At 49.5% G+C, this 12707-nt stretch overlaps 2 protein-coding genes across 3 annotated transcripts in view; one reads left to right on the forward strand and one right to left on the reverse strand.

The window, feature by feature from the left end:
• Positions 1–253: 253 nt before the first annotated feature.
• On the reverse strand, positions 254–4639 carry INMT (indolethylamine N-methyltransferase; the record flags this gene model as incomplete). Its single annotated transcript, XM_079931651.1, is given in 6 exon segments — positions 254–688; positions 690–738; positions 2748–2770; positions 2774–2955; positions 4488–4603; positions 4605–4639. Coding segments are annotated over 6 exon segments (786 nt in total). The 3' UTR covers positions 254–307.
• A 7485-nt stretch (positions 4640–12124) lies between these two features.
• The window catches only part of MINDY4 (MINDY lysine 48 deubiquitinase 4), a 115276-nt gene continuing 114693 nt past the window's right edge, over positions 12125–12707 (forward strand). For both annotated transcript variants that reach the window (XR_013829643.1, XM_079931069.1), the window contains exon 1: positions 12125–12490. Coding sequence is in view for 1 of the 2 variants with exons in the window: in XM_079931069.1 (XP_079787195.1) it covers positions 12335–12490 (156 nt within the window). In the remaining variant the exon portion in view is untranslated. The remainder of the gene's footprint in view (positions 12491–12707) is intronic.

The following is a 12707-nucleotide window of genomic DNA, read 5'->3' on the forward strand; positions in this document are numbered from 1 at the left end:
CTCAAATCCTTGTCTGCGGGTCTGCTTCCGGGGGGTGGGGGAGGAACAAAATTAAGGCAATATCTAGCTGAGCCACTTTATTTTCCTGATGTTTTGGTGCAGTATGAGCCAGGAAAGGGTGTGGGGGACAGATCCCTGGGCTGGGGGCAGGGAGACCCTGCTTTTCACCTGTGATCTTGGGACATAGTAATAAGAATGAAGGGGTAGAGTTCAGGCTGGCCCTGCATTAGGGGACTGTGGAGTGAGACTCTAAGGAACGCTGGCCCTGACTTCCCTTCTGGGGCAGGCCCTCTCTGCCAGGCTGGCCTCAGGCCCTGGGACTCTTGCGGGCGACCACAGAGCAGATGCCCTCATTGGTGCAGTGGGCCTCTGAGTAGATGACACGGGAGTACTGGCACCTCAGCACCTGGCAGCCGGCCTCCTGCAAGGCCTTTTCCACTGTCTCCTTCTCCCGGTGGAGCCCAAAGAACTTCTTGGCGCCCACCATGTAGTGCTGGGTGCGCAGGGCTACCGCGGTGACCAGGTGCCCGCCCGGCTTCAGCAGGCCGACCAGGCCTCGCCCGGCCGCCCGGTAGGCGTCCACGTCATGGCAGGCGCACTCCAGGGCCAGCAGGGTCAGCACACAGTCAACTGGTGGCACCTGGGTGAGCCCCAGTGGGTGTGGCTGGTTCACATCCCACTTCAGTAACCCGCGTGACTGTCCTTTGGAGACGGGCCTCCTTCTCCTGCCACTTGCTCCTGTGGGGGAGGGTCATGGAGGTGATGAAGAAAATTATGACAACATCCCTCCACCCCTCGCCCCCTATGCAGGGGCTCCCTATGGGCAAGGCCCATGATTTAACCTGTTGAGCAACTCTTTGAGGGAGATTGTATTTCCACCATTATACAGATGAGGAAACTGAGGCACAGAGAGGTTGAGTGATTTGCTCAAGGCTACACAGCTGGTAGGTGATGGGGGATTTGACAGTTAATTCTTCCTTCTTCCTCTTTGTCCACTTCCTCCTTCCTCCCCTTCTATTCATCTTTCTTCTTGATAATTCAAAATAATTCGATTTTTGATACATTGCCTTATTGAGTTTTCAAGTTGTAAAATATATATAACAAAAACTTGCCATTTAAATCACTTTAAATGTACAATTCAGGGGCATTAATTGCATTCACAATGTGTGCAACTATCACTACTGTCTGCTTCCGAAATTTTTTATCACCCCATACTGAAACTGTACCCATGAAGCAACATGTCCACATGCCTCCTCCCTGCAGCCCTTGACCCTTTAAATATGCTTTGTTAAACATGCTCTTTCCCATTGCTGGGCCTTGGCCCTTGCTGTCCCCTCTGCCTGACACTCTCTTTCCCCAGATCTTCACATCCTTCCTCCTTCGCCTCACCCAGGAAGCTGCTCCGAGGGCTCCTCCCTGGAGAGGCCTCCTCTTACCACCTGCTGTGGACAGAACTGTGCCCCCCTCACAATCATATGCTGAAAACCTAACATGAATGGGATGGTATTTGGAGATGGAGCCTGTGGCAGGTAATTAGAGGTAGATGAGATCATGAGGGTGGGGCCTCTCATGGTGGGATTTGTGCCTTTTAAAAGAAGACACACTAGAGAGCTTGCTGACTTGCCTTTTCCTTCTTGTGAGGACACAACAAGAAGACGGCTGTCTACCAGCCAGGAAAAGGGCCCTCACCAGACCTGATCTTGAGCTTCCAGTCTCCAGAACTGTGAGAAATGAATGTCTTTGTTTAAGCAACTGGGTCTATGGCATTTCATGGCAGCCCGAGGTGATTAAGACACCATTCCACCTAACACAGCACCCCTACCTCTTGTAGGCCTCTACTCAGCTGAAGATTGTTCTCTAGAACACTTGTTTTTCCCTGAATATCTACCTCTATCTAGCTTGGTTGTGTTGTCTTCCCTACTAGAATGTGAGCTCCTTGGGGCTGAGACTTTGTCTGTTCACTGTAATAGTCCCAGTACCTAGAAGCAGGCGTGACCATCAGAATGCTCTCCGTGAATGGTGACAGGAATGAATGAAGCCCAGGCTGGGTTGATGTGGAGACCCTGTGCTTAGAGACCCTCCAGCTCTGTCCACTTCAGGCTGCCCCTACCTATAACTAGGTCAGAGCCCCATGGCCCAATGATGGGTCAGGAATTTAAACTCTGATCTTTGTCCTGGCTCTAAGGTGGCCTAGAGGCCACTCTCCATGTCTGGGCCCCAGTTTCCTCAGTTGCAAAATCAGGGCCAGCATCCTGCCTGTGCCCCCTGGGGCTCTGGTAGATGGGTTCCCTCTCTGGATGGGGAAGATGCCTGGAAGGGTCAGTGCTGTTGGTCTGTGGGATTTTGTAAGAGTGCTTCAGGGGGATTCCTTGAAGCCCATGTCTTCCCATAACAAGTCCCCCTCCAGCATTAGGGTTAAGGAGAAGCTGCACCAGAGGAAAGTGAGATCTGTGTGGGCTAGAGCAATCAGGGGAGGCTTCCAGGAGGAGGTGGGGACTGAAGCTGGTTCTGCAGGATGAGTGGGATACAAAGTATGGAGAGCCCAGTAGGGCAACCAAAGCTAAGAGCACAGGCAGCTCTGAGGCTGGAGGCAGGACTCACTCAAAGAGAGGAAGGTGCTGTAGGTCAGAGACCCAGGTCAGGAAGAACCTGTAGGGAAGTGGCAGGTGAAGCAGGGTGGCAGGTTCAGGCTCTGGTCTGCAGGTGATGGGGAGACCTCATCTGAGAGAGATGGTGGCCGTGGGTACCTGTCTCCCTCCAGCTCACACACCTACTGCATGGCTGGGGACAAGTCGTAGGCCCCTGTCTCCTTCTTCAGCCACTTCTTCACCTCCTGGGGGTTCTGCTGCAAGTGGTCTGAGGCGATGATCTCCCGGAAGGCTTCACAGGCCGAGAGCAGCTGGTAGATGGTGGGGCCTGGGCCAGTGTTGATCAGGACGTCACCTCTCACTCCTGCTGCAGGAGACAGTGTTTTCCAGGTGCGTGGGAGCGGGGGACACCCTACTCCAGGCCCAGCTGTGGTGGATGGAGATGCCAGGCTCTGCCCTGCCCCAGGCTTGCCAGCAGGGGAGGGTGGCTCACAGGGGACCCGACCCTGCCTTGGGTAGCAGCCAGGCTGTGTGGGGAGTCCAGACCCCCACGCCTGGGGCTCAGGGGGTGACGGCTGGCAGGTGGGGCACAGCCTGGCACACACCACGTCCCCCTGCTGCCCCAAGGGTTGCTACCAGAGGCCTGATAGGACAAGTTCTGCACTTCTGGGCAGGTTTCAGAATGACTTCTTGGTTGGAACTGGTTTATTTCCAACAGTCTTCTGACTCTGGGTTTAAAACAATGGCGAGAGTGACCCCCCATGGCCCACTCTCCCACCTCCTCGTTGCAGAAGACAGAGCTTCTGATAAGGGATAAGACCTGAGCCAGTGGGTTCAAAACTGGCTCAGCCAATCAGGGGAGGCAAGGGGATCTGGTGACGAGTTGAGGGGAAGGATCTTTGCCTCAGAGTAGCATTAAGTGCACTGCCTTCTTCTCCCTGCTTCCTCCCTCCTCCGCTCTCCATTGAAATACACCTGTCTATTTTTCAAGGCTTAGTGCCGGTCCCTCCTCTAGAAAGTCTCCTCAGATGTCTCTGTGAGCCTTAAGCTTTCTTTCCTCTGTATTTTTGTGGACATTGCTTAATATACCATTCTTGGCACTGATTACATAGTCAGGCAATGTTTGCTGAGTGACTAAGTAACCCCTAATTGTTCAGTATACTCCCTGCCCAACTGTGTGTGGCAGCCCTGCGTTAACTGATCTTGAAGTTCGCTGCTGCCACTGACTGGCAGTCTGACCTGGGCTGGCCACCCCCCTCTTTCCCACCTCAGCCTCTCCTTGTGTGCACTGAGGAACCTGGGCGATAATCCCTGCTGATCACCCAGCCTGACACCCAAGAGCAGAGTTTTGTAAACTGAGCTGTGGTTTGGCTTTGTGAATCCATGAACTCTCTTAATTCTGAGTAAAAGATTAGGAGTGTGACTCTGTGTGTGTGTGTGTGTGTGTGTGTGTGTGCGCGCACGCGCACGTGCACGCCTGTGCACCAGAGCTTTCCTCAGATTTTCAAGAGGATTCATGAGCCAAGGCTACCAAGCCCGGCTTTAAGGGAAGACAGGCAGAGATAGTCAGATGCGGGCAGTGTGCTCATGTCTGTTGTCTCAGATCCCCTCCAGCATGAGCCTGTGAGCCCCACAGCTCAGGAGTTACCTTCCCATTTCACAGGGGGAAGAAACTGAGACTGACTGTCATAGACTCAAGCCTGGCTCTTTGGCTTCTAAGGCCAGTGCTTAGGTCCCGCTCAGTGGCCACCCAGCAGAGGTCCTCATGGGTTCACAGGCTGAGCTGCCTTTGCGACATCCTTGGTGAGCCGTGTCCCAGAGGACAGGTCCGCTGCCGCCGGCAGCCCTTCCTGTCAGGTGCAGCCCTGTCTCTCCCTGAGATGGAGACCAGACACTCACCTGAAGAGAAGGTTTCAAAGAGGTTTTTCAGGTTAAATTTCAAGATTTCATTTTCAGCTACGGTGCCTGAATCGAAGGCGTAGTACGTCTTTAAGTAGTCCTCGGAGTCGAACTTTCTTGTAGTCCTCTCCTGTGTACAGCTTGCCCTCCATTCTAGCTGGGACCTGGCTGTGTTTCCATTGCTGCAGTCCTGTTATATCCACTTCCCTCTCCCTGCCTCTTGCCATCAGGAGTTTCATAATCTCCTTAGACAGACCCTCCTGCCCAGGGAGGAGCTCAGATTCCACATAGTTGGAGTCAGGCCAGGATGTTAGCTTTTCTGGCTGGAGTTTATCTGTTTGATAATTATCTCAACACAGAAATGCAACAGGGTGGCCAGCATGTGCTCCTGGGGGTTCTCAGTATTTGGCTCCTGAGAGGTGATGTTTTGAGTGTCCGTACTGCGGGTGAGGGTTAAGGTTGGGAGAGCATGAGACAGAGGGACAGTGCCACAGAACTAAGAGAGAGACACAGATGGACAAAGACACAGAGAGACCAGCATCTGGAAGAGGTCAAGGATGCTTCCCTCTTTGGGATTGGTGGAAAAATGAGACGAAGAAAGGAGAAACCCGTAGGGTGGAAAACAGGATGCAGAGGTGGCTAAGATTTCAGTGACTGAGGTCAGTGAGCTTGCTCTTGAAAATAGTTTGTCCTGACCTTGGTTAAATATTTCCTCCTGTCTTCAATCCTGTTTACTCTATTTGCTTAATCAATCCTTTATTTTGCTGAGGGTAAAAGTAAACTTAACCAGGGCCCCTGAAAAGGTGGGGAAGCCTCTGTTTGCACAAACCGTTTAAAAACTATTGGCATACATAAACACAGCATGTGATTAAATTGCATAGAATTTGCACACACACACACACACACATGCAAACACACACATATGACTACCAGTAAATCTAGGAAAAGATGAATAAGAGCAGTGGGCTGTATCAGTGACAATATCCTGGTGGTGATATTTACTATGTTTTGAAAGATGCCACGATTATGGAAACTGGGTAAAGCATACGTGGATCTCGCTGTGTTATTTCTATAACTGCATGTGAATCTACATGATCTCAAATAAAAGTTTTATATAAAAAAGTGTTGCCAGATCTCTTTCAAAAATTCACCCAAGATCAGATATTTCAGGTAGCAAACTCTTGTGTGTTTTGCAAATGGGCAAGTCTGGGGCCCTGGCCTATAATATGTGCCAGGTGTGTCCCCCACCCTCGTTCACTGCTGTCTTCACAACAATCAGTAGAGAGGATGTTGAGACCCTCCCGCCTCCTGTTGGAGACAAGGAGGATGAAGGTGACGGGCCTTTTCCCAAGGAGGTCCTGGCAGCAAGTCTAGGTCTAGGTACAGATTCAAGGCCCATGTCCAAAGCCAAAATAAAGACCAGTTCCAAACCTTATTCTCTCCCCATCATACTACGCAGTCTATCCAGGTCCCTTAGCTGTGCTGCTCAAACTAGTGTGCCTGGGAAGAGCCTGGGGACCCGGCTAAAGGCAGATTCTGGTTCCCAGGTGATACTGAGGCCGCTGTGATGTGAGCCACACAGCCCCAAGTCCTACCACCCTGAATCAACATTTATTTTTCAGGTTTTTGAGTTTCAACAGAATAGAAACTGTATTTCATTGTTTTCAGTGCCAATTTCCCCCTCTTCTGATATTACGAGAACCTGTACTTGTGGTATTTCCACTCAGTGAGAAAAGGGTCGATGATATAATAAATGGTGATGACACAACTGCCTGTCCAGTTGGAAGAAAATAAAGTTAGACGTCTCTCCAATTTGTTAAAAAAGTATGTTATATTCAGACTCAATTAACATAAACTCTAGGAGGATTAACATCATTGGTGACACTGAGTGTATCGTATTTGTCGCAGGGTTTCTTGTTATCAGTGTGCCCCCAGACACGTGAACCTGCAGTGGCTTTGCAGGGCCGCAGAGTCACCGTGTGTGCCCCCCGTGCCTGCTTGGTTGTCCCAGCACGGGGTCAGCATCCCTTCTCTGTATCACTCTAAAGGAGCTGGTAATGTCAGTTTTTAGTGCTGCCTAATAAACAGTACACAGAGGTCCAAGTAAATTGACTTAACTGCTCCCCAAGTGGTTGACAGGTAAGACTTACAGGTGTTCGTTGTTATAAATAATCTTATAATTAATATCCTCGTGCAATAAGCGTTTTCTGTATTTTGGATTCTGGCTTTGGGCTGGATTCCTAGACATAAGATTAATGGAGCAATTTTTAAAACTTTTCGTACAAATAATTTAGGTAAATACTTGCCAAATTATTTTTCTAAGGAAAAGAGTGCTTTTGCTGTTTATTGTTTCAGGACAAATATTTAATTTTTCTTTAATAAAATGTGTTAAATTATTTTTCCTTTGGGCTTGTTTCTATCTAAGCTTTGAAAATCCTTCCATGTCCAGAGATCTGATAGTTATCCAATTGTGATAGCTTCTGTGATGGTTTTAAAAAGATATTTAGCCTTTATTTTGGTGTTTGGTATGAGATGAGGCTCTGTGTCCCTGCTTACGCCTCACTAGAGAAAAGTCTTATTTACCCCTGCAAGTTCTGGACTCATTTCTTCACCCCACAGGCTCATGTGGGAAGAAAGATAACAGGGGTATCAGAGCGGGAGATGCTGAGATGATAGTTTTCCTAATCTGGAGAATGAGATTGATTCTTTTCTCAGCTGGTCGACTCTTAAGCAGTTTATTTTCTTGATAGCTTGAAAACGTGCTCCTGTGTTTGAAATTAGGGCAGAAGTCTTCTTAAATGGAAATTTTCCTGAGTTATTCAAAAGTCACAGTATAGAAGATGTTTAAGATGATGCAGACATTCTTTTTTTTTTTTTTTTTTGCGGTACGCGGGCCTCTCACTGTTGTGGCCTCTCCCATTGCGGAGCACAGGCTCCGGACGCGCAGGCTCAGCGGCCATGGCTCACGGACCCAGCCGCTCCGCTGGAAGCCATAGTAGATGGCCAAGTAGTCCCTGGGCAGGAAGCGCTTCTGGTACCATCGGTCCCCGTGAGGCTGCCTTCCCTGGTGGCCTTGGGTGTGTGCCTCCCATGCAACTGTAGAGCACCCACGGACACGGTTTCAGAGTCTTGACTCAGTGTGTTAAAGACAAGGAAGCTTCTAGACAGTGGAGAATTGGTAAATGTTTCACAACCAGTTCTAAAAACAGAAAAGCACTGATTCGTGATGACTGCAGTTTCCATGGTGTAAATACTCCCACCATGGTTGATTTCAAGCTCCCAGTGGTTTAACAGTCAGCTCAGAAAATTCCTAAAAATTTAGCAGTTGGCTCTCATGAAATGATACACGTCAGTTTGAGTGTACCACTGCCTCCAGACTGGGGCTGGAAGATTTGGCAAATAAAAATATAGGATGCTCAGTTAATTGAATTTCAGAGAAACAAAATACATTTTTTTTAGGGTAAGTGTGTTCCCAAAATTGCACAGGACATACTTATCTGAAATAAGTCTTATTTGTTCATCTGAAATTCAGATTCAACTGGGTGTCCTGTATTCTATCTGGCAGCCCTACTCCAGCCCCGAATGGGAAGAGACAGAGCCCAGGAATCATGGCCGCTGCTATACATAAGGTGCCTTTGTGCAAATACATAAGGTGCCTGTGTGATTTGTTAATTCTGTCGGTTTTCTACATTTATTAGTTGACATACAAATGTAAGGACCTTCCTTCCTTCCTTCCTTTCTCTCTCTCTCTTTCTTTCCTACAGCAAATATGGACTCACGGATGCTTATTTCTATTCAATGGGTTATGATCTATATTTTTATCATTACTCTGATGCACAGATTTGGCCAGTAGGAGTCCCTTTCAGCTGGCTTGTGTGTTCTTTTGACATGTCCCTATCATTCTTTGAGCACTTCCTTATTAAGTCCTCCTTGTCTGTCACTCTCAGCTGAACCTAATGCTAACCAATGTAATCAGGCATGGGAGTAAAAGCAAAGGACGGAGGGCTCTAGGCTGCCTTCTTTTGCTCTAGTCCCTGAGACCCATCACATTGCCTGCCAGCACGCAAAGTGGTCCATGAAGCAACCACCCCTGAGCCTGAGTTGACCTGGGGAGGTGCGGATAGCTACCTGCTCCAAACAGCCTCCTTTGGAGCAAAGGACTCAGGCAGAGAAACCCGGGAGAAGAGAAATCCTCCAACAATCTCCAAGCACTGCCTTAAAATTGAGAATGGATCCCCCTGTCTTTAGGGAGACTGGAGTGGAAAGGAAAATCCCAGTGACCATCAGCTCAGAAGCATGGCACAGCTCAGAGGAGAATGTTCAAATAGCCAACCTGGAGCAGAGTGCCCAAGTCAGGCCATCAGAGCAAGAGACCCAGACCTTGCTGTGTACTAAGAGGTCAGAGAAGCAGGGGAAGGGAGAGCAAGAAGCAGAAGATGGAACATTATGAAGAGCAGGAGGCCTCCCCAGGGCAGTTTTCATGTCAGGGCATACACAAAAATGATCATGTGTATTGGGGTAAAAGGAGAAGGCCGCTCATGGCTGTACAGCCTGTGGTCTCTGGCCAGATAGGTTTCAGCCGGCTGCCCTGAGGCCCGAGGAGATCATGATCTGAGCACACCCACACCGAATTTGAAGCGGGTTGTTGTGGAACACTCCCATGGGGAAGCTCTGGTCTAGCAAACCCTGGAGAGAGGGACCACTGCCTGCAGTTGGGTTTTTACTCATTCCTGGAGGTTTGTGTTATTTAGGTTGAAAAGATAAGCTGCTGTAACAAAAGACACCCCCATCCCCATTTCCAAAAATAAAAACAAATAAATAAATAAACAAAGCCCAAACCAGATGGAAGTTTACTTCTCTTCCTTGTAAGGATCTGAATTCCAGGCCCCCTGGTGACTCTCTGCGCCATGTAGTCATTCAGGGAACCAGATGCCTTCTGTCTTATTTCTGCCACCCCCTAGGGAAGCATGCGCAAACGTAGGTGAGCTTCAGAATTACATAGGGGTCTGGTTTAATACAGATTGCTGGCATCACCCTCAGAGCTTCTGATTCAGTAGATCTGATGAAAGGACTGAGAGTTTGCATTTCTAACAAGTTTTCAGGTGGTGCTGGTGTTTTGAGGGCCACAGTCTGACAATCACTGCCCTAGGGTGTTGTCTTGTGTTTATGGTCACAGCACACACCCATAGGTGCAGATGTGCTGTGGCTTGCTGGAGAGGGAAGAGTATGGAAAAGGTAGAGCCTAGTCTTAAAGGGCTGCCCCTCTCATTCCCTCTCATTGGTGACCACTTAGTTCCATGGCCACATCCAACTTCAAGAAAAGCTGGGAAATACAGCATGGCTGGGAAGCCACTTGCCCTGCTCCAGATATATTTTCACGAAAGAAGGAAAGAATGGATTCTGTGGGCAATCAGTGGATTTTGCCACAGTGTTTTGGGGGAATTTTCCATCGATTTACTTGGACCAGAATTTTTATGTACAATGCTTTCTTAGGGGATATTATATTGTGATTTCCGCAGGGTGACATCATATTGTTTCCATCAGGAACTACTCACAAGTTGGGACTGACAGCTGTGTCTGAGGGTCTGGGGTCTGCACTTAATAGTGAAAGCATCAGGATGTGGAATAACTGTCAGAGACGGCAGTTTTCCCCAGAGAAGAAGGCATCTTTTTTTATCTGGGCAGTGCTAAGGAGTTTTGCTCAAGAATTTCTCAGGGCCATTTCAGGGTGAGTGTGGAGGTAGTAGGATACATATATCTGGAGACAGAATGCCATCTTCCCTGAGGGGCCTCCGTCTTTTCCTCTTAAGGCCTTTCATGGATTGGATGAGGCCCAACCCATTATGGAGGGTAATATGCTTTACTCAAAGTCGACTGATTTTAACGGTAATCTTATCTAAAAAAATACCTTCAGAGCAACATCTAGACTTATGTTCAACCAAATATCTGGTTACCATGGCCTAGCCAAATTGGCACATGAAATTAACCGTCACAGATGTGGAAGAGAATTACACATACTTCTTTTTTTTTTTTATAAATTTATTTATTTATTTTTGGTTGTGTTGGGTCTTTGTGGCTGCGCACGGGCCCTCTCCACTTGTGGCGAGCAGGGGCTACTCCCCGCCGTGGTGTGGGGGCTTCTCATTGCGGTGGCCCCCCCGGTTGCGGAGCACGGGCTCCAGGCATGCGGGCCTTCATAGTGGGTCTTGCTGCCTCATTCCCTCCTGGCCTCCCTGTTTCACAAGCACTCAGGCTCGATGCTGTCTCAGGACCTTTGCACTTGTTTCTTCTACCTGGAGTGCTCTTTCTCTGAGTATCTGCATGGCTTTTATCCTGTCTTTCTTCAAGTTTTTGCTGAAATACTACTATATAAGTAATCGTTATGGTCTAATGTTTGTGTTTCCCCTAGATTCATATATTGAAATCTTAACCGCTAGCATGATGGTATCAGGAGATAGGGCCTTTGGAGGTGCTTAGGTCATGATGGTGGAGCCCTCTTGGAGGGGATTCGTTCCATTACAAAAGAGGCCCCACCAAGCTCCCTCTCTCTTTCTGCCATGTGAAGATGCAGTAGGAGGATAGCCATCTACAAACCAGGAAGCAGGCCCTCACCAGACACTGAATCTGTCGGTGCCTTGATCTTGGATTTCCATACTTTCCTTTTGAAATAAATCTAGAAACACGTATGTTGGCTTAAAGTCAATAATAATGTAAGTAACAGTATAGGTTTTATGGACTGAATTGTGTCCCTCAAAATCCGTATGTTGAAGTTCTAACCCCCAGTACCTCAGAATGTACGTGTAGTTGGAGACTGGGCCATTAAAGAGGTAATTAAGTTAAAATGAGTTAGTTAGCGTAGACCTAATCCAGTTGACTGGTATCCTTTTAAGAAGAGAAGATTAGGACACAGACACGCAGAGGGAAGACCATGCGAAGACACACGGAGAAGGCGGCCATTTATATGCCAAGGAGAGAGACCTCAGAAGGAACCAACTCTGCTGACACCTTGATCTTGGACATCTAACCTCCAGAACTGTGAGAGAACACATTTCTGTTGTTTAAGCCATCCAGTGTGTGGTACTTTGTACACCAGCGCTGGCAAACCAATACACTGGGTGATGTGCGGATGGGGTGGAGATTGTGAAGGTGGTCCCCAAGTGACTGAGTTTGGGGAAGCTGGTACTGGGCAAAGGCATGGGTTTGGCTGGAATCCTAGCCTTGTCAGTTCCTAGTTGTGTGATCTTTAGCACAACCTTAACCTCTCTGAATCCCAGTGTCTTGGTTTAAAGCATGGGCCGATAGTAAGCACCTTGCCTGGAGGCTGTAGGATTAAAGATGTGCTAATGTGTGTAAACACCTGGTGCTCAATAACTGGCAGTCTCCTTATGGGAAAGCAGCCACCAAGGGGGCCAGGGATTCAGCCTTTAATTTGAGCACCAAGTCAGCAGAGAGTCCTGGGCCTCCTTATCCCTGAGGCGGAGGCCAGCCAAGGTGAGTCAGCCTGGGGGAACCCAGGAGACGGCTGAGGTGCTGGGGGAGGATCTCTAGGGGCTACTTCACTGTGGGTTTACTCCTCTAGGAACCAGGAGCCAGGCACTCTCCCCAATTCACACCTTGTGAGATGCGACTCAGATTGGAGCAGCGACTTGTTCTAGGCCACCCAGATGGACAGGGCCAGTGCCAGGAGCCAAGCCTGGAGCCCGCGGCCTGATCTCTAGGATGCACGGGGCTTGTGTTCTGCGTTCCCCCTCCAGCTCTCAGAGCAAGTTTGAAGATTGCTCCGCCCCTTCCCTTCCGCCTTCCCAGCCCGCGCGCTCCCAGGGAAGGGGCGGAGTTCTCCGGCTCTGATGACACCGTCGCCACGGCAACGCGGCCATACTGGCCCCAACGGACCCGGGATCTGGGGCTGCGGCGCTGCGGCCTCGTGGGCAGACCGGAGCATGGACAGTCTCTTCGTGGAGGAGGTGGCGGCCTCCCTGGTCAGGGAGTTCCTCAGCAGGAAGGTACGTGGCGCCGCCCTCACAGCCCTGGGAAGTTGCTCAATTTGGGGGGTGGCGGGGGGAACAGTGTGGAGGCACCCCTGCAACCTCTGCACCTTCGGGGAGGGAGCCCTTCCCCTGCCCGCAGCCTACCCTAGAGATGCCCGATGTAAGCGCCACTTTCCCGGGCCTGGGGAACTACCTTTCCCAGGAGCCATTTCTGTCACGGGGCAGGACCGCG

Source organism: Stenella coeruleoalba (genome assembly GCF_951394435.1).
Source record: "Stenella coeruleoalba genome assembly, chromosome: 9".
NCBI lineage: Eukaryota > Metazoa > Chordata > Mammalia > Artiodactyla > Delphinidae > Stenella > Stenella coeruleoalba.